Genomic DNA, 15320 nt, shown 5'->3' with positions numbered 1-15320 from the left:
ATGGTCATCAATCCATTTCTATGTATATTCATTATAATGATGTAAACACACAGCCGCCCTGTTCCTGCTGTGCGCGGTGAAGGTGCCGGATGGAGTGACCGAGATGATGATGGCTGAATTTCACCACCAGGAAGCATGTCAGAGAATTAACTCCATTTTGAAATTCTACACTGTTTGGAGATTCCGGTACCAAGTGTGGCCTCGAATGGAGGAGGGGGCTCAACAGATTTTTAAGGTATTACTGATACAATTTGCAGTAAGAACATTTGACTGCAGTATGTCCGCAAATGTTTGTACTGTATGCATTTGGTCCTCTGATATTATTTTGCCTTAAATTATACTTAAGTTTATACTATGAAAATGTTAAATTCTTGATTTTGATTGGTTCTAGTTGATTTAGAGGGGAAATAGTTTCTTGACTGCATTACAGTTCCATTTCACTGACAGTTTTTCAGTTATTCCAAAAGCTCAAAACACACAAAGATCTAAAACCCACAAATACACTGACCAAGCAAACACGTGCATTCAGCTTCATGATTAAAATCACTGTTTCTATTGACTTAGTAAATACAATAGTGTTACAACAGAAAAGCTACATTGAGATTCTCAGTATTGCGTTAGTAACATTCCAGCAGGCACACAACATTATAAGACGTTAATATTACGTTAGATTTAGGTCATGATGTCAAGTGACCAAAATTCAATGTATTTGGATTACGCTATTTTGACGTCCAATCACGATGTCAAATTAAGTTAATATTTGGTTGCTTTTAGGTTGTGTTGTGTGTTGTGACCAAAATCCAATGTCTGATAGATGTCATAATGGTAACGTCCACACAACGCCAAGGTGTAACATGATTAGACGTTGATATTTGGTTAATTTTAGGTTTGACATTGACGTCGCCCTGACGTTGGGTTCTGACGTCAACCCGATTTTCATTTCCAAACAAAATCCAATGTCCCCACGACGTTGGGGTATGTTGGGCTACAACGTCAATATGACCTATATCAGTGGTTTTCAAACTGTGGTACACACAGGCTTACTTCTAGTGGTACTTGGAGGAATCACTGAGTAATGAAAGAAAAAATGAATAGAATTTCAATCAGTTGATGTGAAAGATAACGCCAATGTGATAAGCATTGGCTGTTCTCTAAAGCCTACGATCAAAGCGCTGTGCTTAGAATGTTTACTTTTAATGCATCACGTCATCAGCTGCTAAAAATCAATTAAATCGGCGCAGAACTTCTAAAAGAGGTGCGTGGTGCTTGCAGAGGAAATACTAGATGCTAGAGCAGGGGTCCCCAATCCTCGGACCATAGAACGGCAAAAGTCTATAGATCAATTAGTACCGGGCCGAAAAAAACTTAATTCCATTTTATTTATAATTCGAACGATTTAACAATTTATTTTAAAAAATCTTTTATTTTGAAAAATGACTGTATTCTCTTGTTACATCTCGGTCACTTGAGTGCCAAAATTTAACCCACAGGCTAGCAAAATGAGTACTGCAGCACGATGCGCTTGTGTATTACAGGTGTACTTAGTTGAAAACATCTTAACTTTTCAGAATGCCGCACCGCGAGTCAAGCGACAAGAACCGACTGATCAGCTTCATATTTTGTTTGGAAAATAATTTTGTTAAATGAATATGACTCGAACTGTGCAGTGCTGTAGCTGCTTAATTTGGCCAACTATGCTACTTTATTTCAATACTGGTGATTATGGTGGTACTTGGAGAGACAATTTTTTTCTGAGGTGGTACTTGGTGAAAATAGTTTGAGAACCACTGACCTATATGAACTCATGTTGACGTCCTGTGCGTGCAGGGATTGTTTTTCTTGACGGAGTTAAACTTACAGCTTCACTTTTAGTTAAGATGCTGTTATTGAAAATACACACAGACTCTGATAATTCACACAAACCACAGAATTAGAATTTTTTCCCCCAATTTCTGTTCAACGGAGAGAAGTTTTTTTTTTTTTATATCATTTTGTAAACGTAATAATTTTAATAACCCATTTCTAATAACTGATTTATTTGATTTTTGCCATGAGGACAGTAAACAATAATTGACTAGATATTTTTCAAGAAGTGACATTTAAAGGCTTAACTAGGTTAACTAGGCAGGTAAGGGTGATTAGGCAAGTTATTGTATAGCGATGGTTTGTTCTTTAGACTATTGAAAATATACAGCTTAAAGGGGATTACAATTTTGACCTTAAAATGGTTTTTAAAAAATTCAAAACTGCTTTTATTCTAGCCGAAATAAAACAAAGAAATCTTTCTCCAGAAGAAAAAAATATTATCAGACATACTGTGAAAATTTCCTTGCTCTGTTAAACATAATTTGGGAAATATTAAAAAAAGAAAAAAAATTAAAAGGGGGATAATAATTCTGGCTTCAACTGTATGTGTAATTGCCACTCCACTATATTTGGCCATTGCCTGTTATTTCTGACATACACTCAAAGGGCCCTATCATACACCCGGCGCAGTGTGGCGCAAGGCGCGGCGCAATAGTCTTTTGCTAGTTTCAGCTTGGCGCAAGAGTGGTTTTGAGGCATTGCGCTACGCTGTTTAAATAGCAAATGCATTTGCGCTTATATGTGCGCCCATAGGCGTTCTGGTCTAAAAAGGAAGGCGTTCTGAGGCGCACTGCTGGCGCGTTGCTGTTTTGAGAAACTAAAATAGATTTTTCATTAGACCAAAACAAACCCGGTCTAAACTCCAGCTCAGAGTTGCGCCTCGCTTACACACTGCTTAATACGCACAAGAGAGCAATAGGCAAATATCTTTACATATGAAAAAATAAGAATATATATGGGATATAAATATAAAGGATTAAAATATTACAAAACATATTTTTTTCAAGCCTACATAAATATGAAAAATCACTGATTTTATGCCTTCTTCATCTCGGGAGGCTTTTTCAGTTCATTCATAACAATTTGCTTTTGTATAATGTTATTATTATTAGCAGTATTATTTATTATATCCATATTTATATTTGTTTTATTAAAAACAAGCTTAGATTTGCCCACCTGCAGGTTTTAGACCATATGGGGCACAGCATGTGTATTAGGATATAACTCAGGTTTTCTAACACACTTCGTTATTATTGTTCATTTATTCGTTTGCTGGAAATTAGAACTGAATTTAGAAATAGTTTTGAGACGAATATTTGCGCTTAACAAACGCAAGTAATTATTTATAGACTAATTGATGTCTGTGCGTAAAGGTTTCCCTATCCACGAGAGCGAAAGTGAAAGTAGATCGATTATCTCTCATTCTTGAGCGGTAGATGCTCTGTTTAACAGTTTTCTGTTAAAAAACTGTTAACTGTTTGCTAGTGAAATGCTCAGTTTTTCCACTTAGACTTACTTTACGTCATGTAAATAGCGAATGCGCTTATGGCGCGACGCAGCTGTCTCTTAAAGGGAATGGAAGATGAGACTCTGATTGGTTTATTCTCACAACACACCTATAACTCATTAAGAAAATAAACTCAACCCTTTTAGACCGTGCGCCACGGCGCAAAGCGGATTTTCCCATCCTTAAATTAGCAAAAATGCGTTCTGACACGCCCTGAAAGCATTTGCGCCCTGCGTTTTGCGCTCTGCGCATGGACCGTCAAAATAGAGCCCCAAAATGTTTTTCTGTTTGTTTAAACTATTTATTTAAAATGAGCTGAATCAACAGAATTATTGAGTTTATATGGGACAACCTTACTGTTTTATGTTCAGTGCACTTAAATTTTTAAAAACAGTTCAGTTAACTTAATTGATTTGTGTTAGGACAACATGAAGGAATTGCATGGAACAGCAGTTTTTCAAAGCGTAATAGCAATTAATTTTTATTTATTTATAATTTTTTCTCTCTGTGCATATTGTTTCATAGATTCCACCACCAAGCATTAACTTCACCCTGCCCTCTCCTATTCTGGGAATGCCATGTGTGCCCATATTTGACCCTCCATGGGTTCCTGTTAATGCAGGCACTGTTCCAGATGCAATCACTGAAGATCAGTCGGTACGATTTGGTGGACCATCACACCAAACGCATCCTGCTATAAAGAAAATCTGTCAATTTTTGCAGATGCTTCCCTAGTTATCACTCATTCAGTTCTTTCTATCCTCTCTGTGCAATTCAGAAATCCTTCTCGGCACGTGCAGTGTCCCGCTCTCATCAACGAGCAGAGCACATCCTGAAGAACATGCAGCAGGAGGAAGAGAAGAGGAGACTCGGACGCGAGGCCAGCATCATCACAGCTATCCCTATCGCTCAGGAGGCCTGCTATGAACCCACATGCAGCCCCCCACCTGAGCAGGAGGAAGAGGGTCTGACATTTCTGTACTACACAATATCATAAAATTAAATCACTCATTACTTTTAGGTTCATTAATTGATGTTAATTAATGTATTCACTAACATGAACTAATAATGAACAATGGATGTACAGCATTAAATATTCATAGTTCAACATTTACTCATGCATTATTAACATTTATAACATTGTGAATTAACATGGAGTAACAATGAACAACTGTATTTCCTTTTTTTATAAACTTTATTTATTGAACACAAGTGGATAACATTTGTTGTATAAAAATGTCCAACTTCTGCTTTTTTTTCCCCCTTTTTGAACACTTTTGTAAACATTTAACCCCAAAACCCCCCACCCATCGCACCCATACAAACATATAGTTACTTTTCTTTTAAAACATAGAACAGAAGACGAAGTAATAGAAAAAAATTAAATAAAATAAAAATAATAATAGTACAATTTAAAATAAATATATTAATAATTTCAAATAAATAGACAAATAATAAAAAAGTAGATACATTAGCTAGTTACATCAACGATAATGTGATACCTACTTCTTGGTTATTATGGTTTTAGTTGTGCTGGGATTGGACCAATGCGTCTAGTTTAGGGCATGACAGTTCCAAAGAAAAAATGCTTGATTGAAATATAATTCTGACCATAAAATGATTTCTTAAATAATCACTTCCAGAGGTGTTAAATCATCAAAAAAATTTAGTAGTGGCCTCCAATGAGTATAGAACAACTATATTTTCATTAACTAAAATTAAAAAAGGTCAATAATTACTGTAATAAATGTATTGGTCGTTGTTTGTTCATGTTAATGAATGCATTAAGAAACATTAGCTAATACAAACTTACTGTAAAATCTGACTGTTATAATAACATTAACCGTCTCCGCCCTTCTCTTACCCCTCATGCCACTGCTGTTCTCGTCCAAAGCCTTGTCACATCTTGTTTAGATTACTGCAACTCTCTTCTCTTTGGTCTCACTCAAAAATCCCTCTGCAAGCTTCAGTTGGTCCAGAACTCAGCTGCCCGTATCATCACCAGAACCCCTTTTTCTCATCACATCACTCCTGTCCTGCAGCAGCTTCACTGGTTACCAGTTTATTTTCAAATTGATTTTAAAATTTTGATGTTAACATTCAAAGCCATCCACAATCTCGCCCCTCCATATTTGGCTGCCCTCATCCACATTGCTGCTCCCTCTCGCACCCTGAGATCTTCTTCCCTCTGCTCGTCTATCGGCCATGGCCGCTCTGCTCCCCAGCTTTGGACCTCACTACCACCTGCCATCAGAAACATTGACTCCCTCACATTATTCAAATTAAAACTCAAAACACACCTATTTAAGATAGTTTTTAATATTTAATTGTACCTGCATTATTGTTGTGTATATTTTTATATTATTTTTCGTGTTGATTTATTGGTCTTGTTTTATTTTAAGGTGTCCTTGAATTGCCAGAAAGGCACCTTTAAATAAAATGTATTATAATTATTATACTTATTATTATTATTAATATATCTTATTTCTTGCATCTTTTCATATGAAAATGTTCATCTTACTATGAAAACATAGTAACATTTTTAAACACAAAAATGTTAATTGTGACTAGACTAAAAAAAGTATTGTTAAAGTCCTTGTAAAAACAAAGTTTTTTAGTTATTAGTATCATATCACTATGTTATTTTTGAGAATATCTATAAGCTAGTGTGTTCCAAAACAGTGTCATAATTTGCATAAATCATAGAAGATATAAACATCCAAAGTTTGCAGTTTGTCACTTTTACCTAAATGGATAAATTTTTTTTTACATCTCCTCATACTTCAGTTTTACATCAAATTTTCTGACCAATCAAATGTTTTCTAGTGTCTGTCATGTTCGGTTCTCTTTAAGACACTTCTCATTTGCTTATAATTTAATGTGCTTAAAGTCGAAAATAACAAATTCTATTGGCTGTTTTTAAAAAAGGGAGGACCTACTCTATTTCCCACCCTGTCTTCATGATTCAGATGAAATTTGTCACACATCAAACAAAAGTGCATGTTTGAAAGGACTTCACGCTGTTAAGTACTTTCATAGCTTGTTCTTTAAAACTTGATGAAATGCTATTGTCATTTTGCAGAAATTTTAATATTTAATTTTCTCACTAAAGCTCTTATTAACTTGTTAATTTGGTTTTCTGTTTAGTTGTTTCCCCTTGTTTATGTTCTTTCTTCTCTATTTTGTTTGCGACTGTGTGTAACACTAAGCAAAATCCATTCATTTTTACGTAATTCCGTACAAGGTATAACCTGTGAGCGCAAAAACGTTTGGTAATACTTCATTTTCAGATGTACTTATTACAGGTTACATAAATTATGCTTAATTCGATTTAACTATAAACTTAACACTAATTCTAACCATTATGAAGAAAGTGCATAGCTAATATTAATCAGTAGTTCAATAAATAGTTACACTGTAATAATGACATCTTAAAAGGATAGTTGTGAACATGAAAAGTTCTGTCATCATTAACTCAACCCTTACTTGTTCAAAAGTTATTTGAGTTTCTGTATTTCCATTGAACACCAAAGAAGATATTTTGAAAAATGTTAGTAACTCGTACCCATTGACATCAAAATTATTTTTTTCCTACTATGGAAGTCAATGTGTACCAGCATCCAGCATTCTTCAAATTCAGAATATCGTCTTTTGTGTTCAACAGAAGAAAGAAACTCATAAAGGTATAAAGCCACAAGAAAGCGGAGTAAACGATGAGGTCATTTTCATTTTTGTGTGAATTATCCTTTTTAAACAAAGTATAATCAAAAGTTCCCTTTAACTGCACTGACCAACAGTAAGAGCTTGCTTTGAAAGTGACTATTGTGTGAGCTGTGCTTCATACATCTCTATGCTATTAATAATGGACCTTTTTGTCTGCTAAATTTAGCTGAAAAACCACTAATGTGATCCTATGAGAATTACAGCTATAATAATGAGCAACTGAAATATTTATCAAGGTTCCATTTCATTTCGTTAAGTGAACATATTACAATGTAATATTCCAAAATAAGACTTTTTGAAGGGGTGTCATTAAAAGTTATATTGGAATCAGCAGCATTGATAGCTTGTGTGTGAATGCTGCACCTTCCTGTAAGTTTAAATGTGTTTACATACATACAGACCATGATTGGTCACCATTGACTTCTAAGTCTAGTTTAGGGTCACCACTGATAATATTTTTTCCCTACTATGAAGGTCATTGGTGGCCATCTACTGTTTAAAAACACTTTTCAAAATATCTACTTTTGTGCTTACTAGAAGAAAGAAAGTCATGCAGGTTTAAAACAAGTGGAAGGTGAACTTTTTCTTTTTAAATGTAAACTTTGTTTAATGATTAATATTATCTAATTTGATAAGGATTTACAATCTTTTATTTTACTATTGAAATGGCCCTTTTTGGTTGAAATACAAAAACGAATTATATTTGTGTGTCATTTTAAATGTAAATGAGTTGCAGCTCCCCAACCCTTTTTCCAGAAGAGGGTGAAGCCTTTACAGCTTGTGCCAAAAACTTCAGCCTTTCGATGTAAACTTTTTAATATGCAGTTCTCTAAATGTGAAAACGCGAAGCATAGACACAAAAGTATTGGGCCTTTTTAAGGGACTTTAGAAACTTGCTGATATAGAGAATAATTTTATTTGGAGTAGGCTTTTCAAGATCACTGGTATACTGTTGCGCTGAAATAGCAACACTATGGACTAAAGGCCAATGATAGTGTCAAAAGCATAATAGGGCCCTTCAGTAAATTATAAAGGGATACGTGAAGATAAATGAAAAAAGTATGTATAAAAAAGGCACCCAAAAATTACAATTCTACCTTCATACTCCTTTACTAATTCCAAATGTATTTGAGCTGCTTTCTGGCACAAAAAGGCAAGGCAAGGCAAGTTTATTTATATAGCACATTTCATACACAGTGGCAATTCAAAGTGCTTTAAATAAACAAGAATAAAGGAGACAAGTATAAGAAAATAAAAACAAATAATAAAAATGAATTAAAACAGATTAAAATGTGTCAAAACAGGTTATAAAAGAGTGAAAAAGAAAAGAAAGACATAATAATTAGATCTGTCGGACGCAGCACAGTGCTCATTCAGTAAAGGCACAGCTAAACAGATGTGTTTTCAGTCTCGATTTAAATGTGCCTGATGTTGGAGCACATCTGATCATTTCTGGAAGCTGATTCCAGCAGCGAGGGGCACAGTAGCTGAAAGCAGATTATGTGATATTTTGAAAAATGCTGATAGCTGGTACCCAATGACTTTCATAGGAATATTTTTCCCTACTTTAGAAGTTGATGGGAACCAGCGACCAGCTTTCTTTAAAATATCTTCTTTTGTGTTCAGCAGAAAAAAAGAAGCTCATAAAGGTTTAAAAGCACAGAAGGAAGATTTAATTATGTAGCTATGTTGCTTTTAACTATGAACTTTTCCAGGTCTAACATAATATGTGTTGTGGTCTTCTCTGTCAGTAGAAGATGTGGTGAACCTGACATCGCGTCGTCTCTCTGTCAGCCCATCCTGTGCCTCCAGTAACTCACACAGAAACTACTCCTTCCGCAGGGGCTCTGTGTGGTCAGTGCGGTCAGTGGTCAGTGCTGAAGGTAAATTCACACTTGTATGTATTCAGCTGCATTCACTAGTTCATTTTCATGTCTCAAACTCAAGGAATCCTAAAAAAAAAACCCATTTATTTATATCAGCTCAAGTCAGACTTATTAGGCCCCCTTTATTTTTTATTTTATTTTTTTAATATTTTCTAAATGATGTTATTTATTTTATTTCAGCTAAAATAAAAGCAGTTTTAAATTTTTTGAACACCATGTTAAGGACGAAATTATTAGCCCCTTTAAGCTATATATTTTTTCTATAGTCTACAGAACAAACTATTGTTATACAATAACTTACCTAATTATCCTAACCTGCCTATAGTTAACCTTATAGTTTAGCCTTTAAATGTCACGTTTTGCTGTATAGAAGTGTCTTGAAAAATATCTAGTAAAATATTACTAGATTATTTATATTATGTATATTATTCTATATTATTTACTGCCATCATGGCAAAGATCAAATAAATAATTACAATTTTGCTAATAATAATAATTATAATTCTGCCTAATAATTCTCACTTCAACTGTGTGTGTGTGTGTGTGTGTGTGTGTGTGTGTGTGTGTGTGTGTGTGTGTGTGTGTGTGTGTGTGTGTGTGTGTGTGTGTGTGTGTGTGTGTGTGTGTATATATGTATATGTATAACATTTATATGTTAACTGTGTGTGTACGTGTGTATATATATAATAAACATTTTACATGTATATATGTAAAATTATACGTAACATTTTTATTATATATATAATAAACATTTTACATGTATATATGTACAATTATATGTAAAAAAATTTATTATATATATAATAAACATTTTACATCCCAAAGCTTCTACCCTATCCCCAATCAAAATAATAGAATAAACAATAAAGAAAAAATAATAACATTAAAATAGGACAATGAATAAATAAAGATAAAATTAAATAATAATAAAGTAGTTATAGTTAAAAAAGAAATGGATAGCATGCATATATATATACACCAAAGGAGATTATAACATTACCTTACTCACTCAGAGTTTGTTGTTGCAGGTTACCAACATTGACATTATAGATTAAGAAATGAATAGTCTTCAGACATATTCAAAAACATTTTGTTTTGTTTTTTGACAATATATGTGATCTTTTCCGTTGACATGTTTACTGCCATTTCTTTGATCCATTTTTCAATTCTTAGTTCAGTGATATTATTCTAATTAAGAGCAAATATTTGTTTGGCCTGTAACATAAAAACATTTATTCATTTAAGCTCATTGAATTAATTGTTTTGTAAATGTGGTTTGTTTTACCTTATAAGATGATGAGAACACGACAGAACTCACACCAACCCATCACATGCTGCAACCACCTCAGGCTGTTTTCCCACCATGCATCTGCGCTGCTGTGTTACCCATAGTGCACCTGATGGAAGATGGAGAAGTTCGGGAAGATGGAGTTGCCGGTGAACAGCAAAGAAGCATCATTTGACAAACAATATTATAAATTTTTAACCTGTTGCCTTTTTAACCCTTAGAACGCTTTGTTTTGTGTTCCCACAGTGTGTGCTGTTGCTCAGCAGGTGTTATGGAACTGCCTTATTGAAGATCCAGCACTGGTTCTTAGACACTTTCTGGAGAAACTCACAGTCAGTAACAGACAGGTAAGATCACCTAAATCGTCATGCTTTCAGAACAGATGAACATCTGCTGTTTTTAATGAAACGTGACGTGATTGTTCTCAGGATGAGCTGATGTACATGCTGAGGAAACTGCTGCTCAATATTGGGGATTTGCCTGCGCAGACTTCACACATTCTTTTCAACTATCTGGTGAGACATAAACATGGTTTTTCAGCTCAAAAATTAAATTATCTAAAAGAAATAATTCAGTTTATATAAAAAATGATCGTTTTTAGAGTGTTTAAATGACCATTATTGATTATTTTTAATCAAATCATTTTTATCAGTGAACCTTCTATGGGAACTGAGTGTGAAGAACTTGTCATTACTTTACATTTTTGTTACACTTCCAATAAAACAAAGCTTACAACAAATATGTATATTAAAAACATACATTTATTTTATTTTAATAATATATATATATATATATATATATATATATATATATATATATATATATATATATATATATATATATATATATATATATATATATATATATATATATATATATATATATATATATATATAAAATAAAGTATTAACAATTATTATTTAAATTAAAAAAATCAACAATGGTATCTAATATACTATAACAACACAGTTCAGTAGTCTAAAGCAGGTGTTTTTATTATTTTAGGTGTTAAGCCACTGTCAAACCGCACTTTTCACCATACTGACTTCCATTTCTATGCATACGAATTAAACAGAACAGAAATGCAAACTCTTTTAAGAAGTTTTGCGTGTTGATTCGTTCTAAATTTCAAATTTGCTGAGCTCTGACCTGCGAAGTTATGAAAACGTGAGGTCTCTGTTAGAGGTCTGCATTCCCGCTGATTTCTGCGACGCGGAAATTTATACATTTCCGTATAAATTGCGGGAGCGGTCGGTAACGGGTTTAATTTGGGACGGGAGCAGACTGTCTAGCAATATCGCGGATATTGCTATGCGAATGAGAGAGAGAGCTTTGCCTGAGTGTGTACTTGGTGCTTGTGTGTGTGTGTATGTTAGTGCGCACGCGCGCGAATGAGAGAGAGAGAGAGAGAGAGAGAGCATTCCCAGATAGCAAAATACACTCGGGCCACTTCCAGCTAGATTCTCGCCTGCCGGAGACTTACTACTCAGCCGGATGCTTGTGGACTCACTGCCCGATTCCGGCCCGAATCAATCGGGCAAGATGCGGTGGCCGTAAGCGAGCCGACGCTGCCGCATCCGTGCCGGAATCGGCCCAAGAGTAATGTGCGCTGCGGCCCGGAGCTGGCGCGACTCAGTATTTATATAACTTTATATAAAACCTTTTGGTATTACATTGGTACTTGATACATGGTATTACAACCCTTTGAGTTGATATAACAGCAAACGCCTGTGTGTCTGCTTGGTGCTTGTGTGTGTGTTAGTGCGCGCGCGTGCATATGAGAGAGAGAGAGCTTTGTCTGTGTTTGCTTGGTGCTGTGTGTGTGTGTGTGTTTATACAGACAGCTTGGCTGTCTGGACTGTATAGCTGGGTGATTTTCGGTTTTGTTCTCCCCCGCTCTTTAGCGGGATCGGGCGCGGCGGGCAGAAAACGGGGCGGGTCGAGCAGCGGGACTACAAATTCCTAATATAAGCGGGAGCGGTCGGGTTCGGGCTAAAACCTGGCAGGTGCGGGCGGGAGCAGAATTTAAAATTTAGTACCGCGCAGATCTCTAGTCTCTCTGTATAGGAATGTAAAATATGGAGCAATCGCTCATATTTTTCTTCTGAAGAAAGATTTTTTCTTTTATTTCGGCTAAAATAAAAGCAGTTTTTAATTTTTTAAAAACCATTTTAAGGTCAAAATTATAAGCCCCTTTAAGCTATATATTTTTAGTAGTCTACAGAACAAACCATCGTTATACAATAACTTGCCTAATCACCCTACACTGCCTAGTTAACCTAATTAACCTAGTTAAGCCTTTAAATGTCACTTTAAGCTTTATAGAAGTGTCTTGAAAAATATCTAGTAAAATATTGTTTACTGTCATCGTGGCAAAGATAAAATAAATCAGTTATTAAAAATGAGTTATTAAAACTATTATGTATAGAAATGCATTGAAAAAAATCTTCTCTCCGTTAAACAGAAATTGGGGGAAAAAATAAACAGGAGGGCAAATAATTCAGGGGGGCTAATAATTCTGACTTCAACTGTTATGTTTAATAATGTATTTAATGTTTCTCCAAACTTTTCCACTGACCTCCCTATTTGCTTCCATTTTAAAGCTCCGTTTTTCCATTACAGAAAACTTTAGGTAATAGGGAGATTCCACAACGAACCATTCAGGAATCAATGTTTTAAAGTCTTTGTGAAATCTAAATTTACTGTGTTTATTTTCTAGGATACATTGTTACTCTTAATGTGAACAAATAATTTGTGAAAGTTGATGCACTGAAAAAAACTGTTAGTCTGTAATCTTTAATCAAACTTCTGCTCTAATACCCGTTCTTCTCTGATGACATCACTTTGACTGCTGGGACAAAATATGTCTAGCCATGCCCCTCTAACTGGTAGTTTAGTGCAAATAAAAGATGAGAGGAGGAGCACAAACATAAAACCTGCCTTTTCAATATTCTATTTCAGTTGAAAATACATTTTCATACTTTAATAAAAATATGCAGCAACTTCCAGTTCACACAGTCTTAACAATTTGGATTTTATTCTTCTTACCAGCGTATCATATTAAATATGTGACATTTTTCATTTTTATTTTATCCTACAAGGTGGGCTTAATCATGTATTTCGTAAGGACTCCGTGTGAGTGGGGCATGGATGCCATATCAGCCACATTGACCTTTCTGTGGGAGGTAGTGGGTTATGTGGAAGGTCTCTTTTTCAAAGACCTTAAACAGACCATGAAGAAGGAACAGTGTGAGGTCAAACTTCTGGTCACTGCATCTATGCCAGGTTGCAAATTTCAGCATATTCTACGTTAAAAATTATTATAATGTTCAGTTTATGTTCATAACGGTACCTGTAATTGTGTGTTTAGGAACCAAAACCTTGGTGGTTCATGGACAGAATGAGTGTGACATTCCCACACAGTTACCAGTGCATGAAGACACCCAGTTTGAAGCTCTTCTGAAGGTTAGTGGTATTACAACATTAAAAATTCTTTAGCCTGGTTAACCATATATTTCCTTAACAATTATGCTGAATATATGTAAATCTTTTTTTTTATTAAATTTTTTTGTTTATCTTTTTTTGTATTACATTTACATTTCGTCATTTAGCAGACGCTATTGTCCAAAGCGACTTACAATTAAGAAGGCATTCAGCAATTCAACAAGTAGAGGCAATACACACAACAAGTGTTAATTATGCAAAGCAACTGTTAGTGTTCAGAGATCTAAGTGCTAGAGTAAGGAAGGGGGAGTGTTTTTTTTGTTGTTTTTTTTGTTTTTTTAGAAAAGAGTGTTTCTACAAGTGGTTTGTCAAGCCCACTCACCTGTGTGAGTCACCTGTGTCACACTTTATAAATGCAAAATGTTTTTATAGAGATACAGAGTGATTGTAAGAAATTGTCTGGTGTAAAAGTGCAAAAACATGTGCAAGTGTCAGTTAAAGTATTAGAGAGATGTGAAAGGTGCGTTTTCTACAGGTGGTTTATTAAGCCCACTCTGTCACGTTCGTGGGTGGGGAAAAGTAGCGAGGACTCAAGTGCCGGGAAAATGGGTTTTTAACTACCCAGAGGGGGGAAACTATTAACAAAACATATAAACAAACTAGACTGGGCAGGCTGGCAGGGATCAGGACTGGACCACACAACAGGACAAGGCAACATACGACGACGAACTGGCACAGGAAAGCACACATGAGCAGAATATAAGCAGAAATAATTAACAAACAGACAGGTGAACATAAACTAATAATGGCAACCCAGGCTCATTCTGAAAACGTAGTACTGCGGACGTTTCTGGAGACTGCGAATTATGTAGGCAGAGGTACCTATGGCTGCATTTAATTTTTTAAGGGAACGCTACGGGGCGGTATGACGCCGTTCCTTTTGGTTCTTGCCGGCTGACCGCCTACCTCTGTGTAAAGGGCTTTCTTGCCGCAACAAATTTGTCCAGTTAGCTCGTTGTGTACGTCGGCGGACTTGAGATGCAGAGAGGAGTTGACCACAACGACGACGATAGCCGGGTTCGAGTCCGAGGAAGAGTGGTTCCAGAAACCAGGTAAGACAAAATCAGAATCCAAAAAATAAAACGTAAGAGCGAATAAAAGGGTGAGAATGTGGTAAAATCCAAAAACGTAATAAAAAATCAGACGAGGGCTTTTCTTTTTCTGGACGGCTTCTGTAATCCGACGGTTGGGTTTTGGGATGTAAGCGAGTGGACAGGTCAATCCTTAAAATTGGTTGGGTTTAGGGAAGGAGGAGGGTGAGTCAGTCGATTGGCCGGTCGCCCAGTCAATCATTCACAGTCATTCAGTTGGTCGACAGCGGCCTCTAGTAGGTTTACGCGAGAACAGTGCGTGGGCGAATGGCACTCAGGAGAGACGTTTGAGATACGAAAAAGCGCACACAGTGGCCTCTCGCGGATTCGCAAAAGCAAAAACTGCAAAAAAACATACCTCCCAGGACGTATTTTGCTGTCTCCAGAAACGTCCACAGGACTACATTTTCAGAATGAGCCTGGGTTGAATGATGGGTTAACAAGGAGGGTGGGAC

At 35.6% G+C, this 15320-nt stretch overlaps 1 protein-coding gene across 25 annotated transcripts in view; it reads left to right on the top strand.

The window, feature by feature from the left end:
* unc80 (unc-80 homolog (C. elegans)) overlaps positions 1–15320 on the top strand; it is a 162836-nt gene that overhangs the window by 109865 nt on the left and 37651 nt on the right. For 16 of the 25 annotated variants that reach the window (XM_073953838.1, XM_073953836.1, XM_068221936.2 and 13 more), the window contains 9 exons: positions 54–235; positions 3899–4030; positions 4152–4338; positions 8848–8979; positions 10276–10419; positions 10517–10617; positions 10699–10785; positions 13372–13555; positions 13641–13735. In XM_073953838.1, the coding sequence (XP_073809939.1) occupies positions 54–235; positions 3899–4030; positions 4152–4338; positions 8848–8979; positions 10276–10419; positions 10517–10617; positions 10699–10785; positions 13372–13555; positions 13641–13735 (1244 nt within the window). Of the gene's footprint in view, positions 1–53; positions 236–3898; positions 4031–4151; positions 4577–8847; positions 8980–10275; positions 10420–10516; positions 10618–10698; positions 10786–13371; positions 13556–13640; positions 13736–15320 lie in introns of those variants that run through there. The other 9 variants (XM_073953837.1, XM_073953834.1, XM_073953835.1 and 6 more) reach the window with 2 other exon arrangements.

This window comes from Danio rerio, chromosome 6, assembly GCF_049306965.1.
Source record: "Danio rerio strain Tuebingen ecotype United States chromosome 6, GRCz12tu, whole genome shotgun sequence".
Lineage (NCBI taxonomy): Eukaryota > Metazoa > Chordata > Actinopteri > Cypriniformes > Danionidae > Danio > Danio rerio.
Note: the sequence above shows the minus strand (reverse complement) of the source record. Positions and strands in the feature narration are given on the sequence as shown.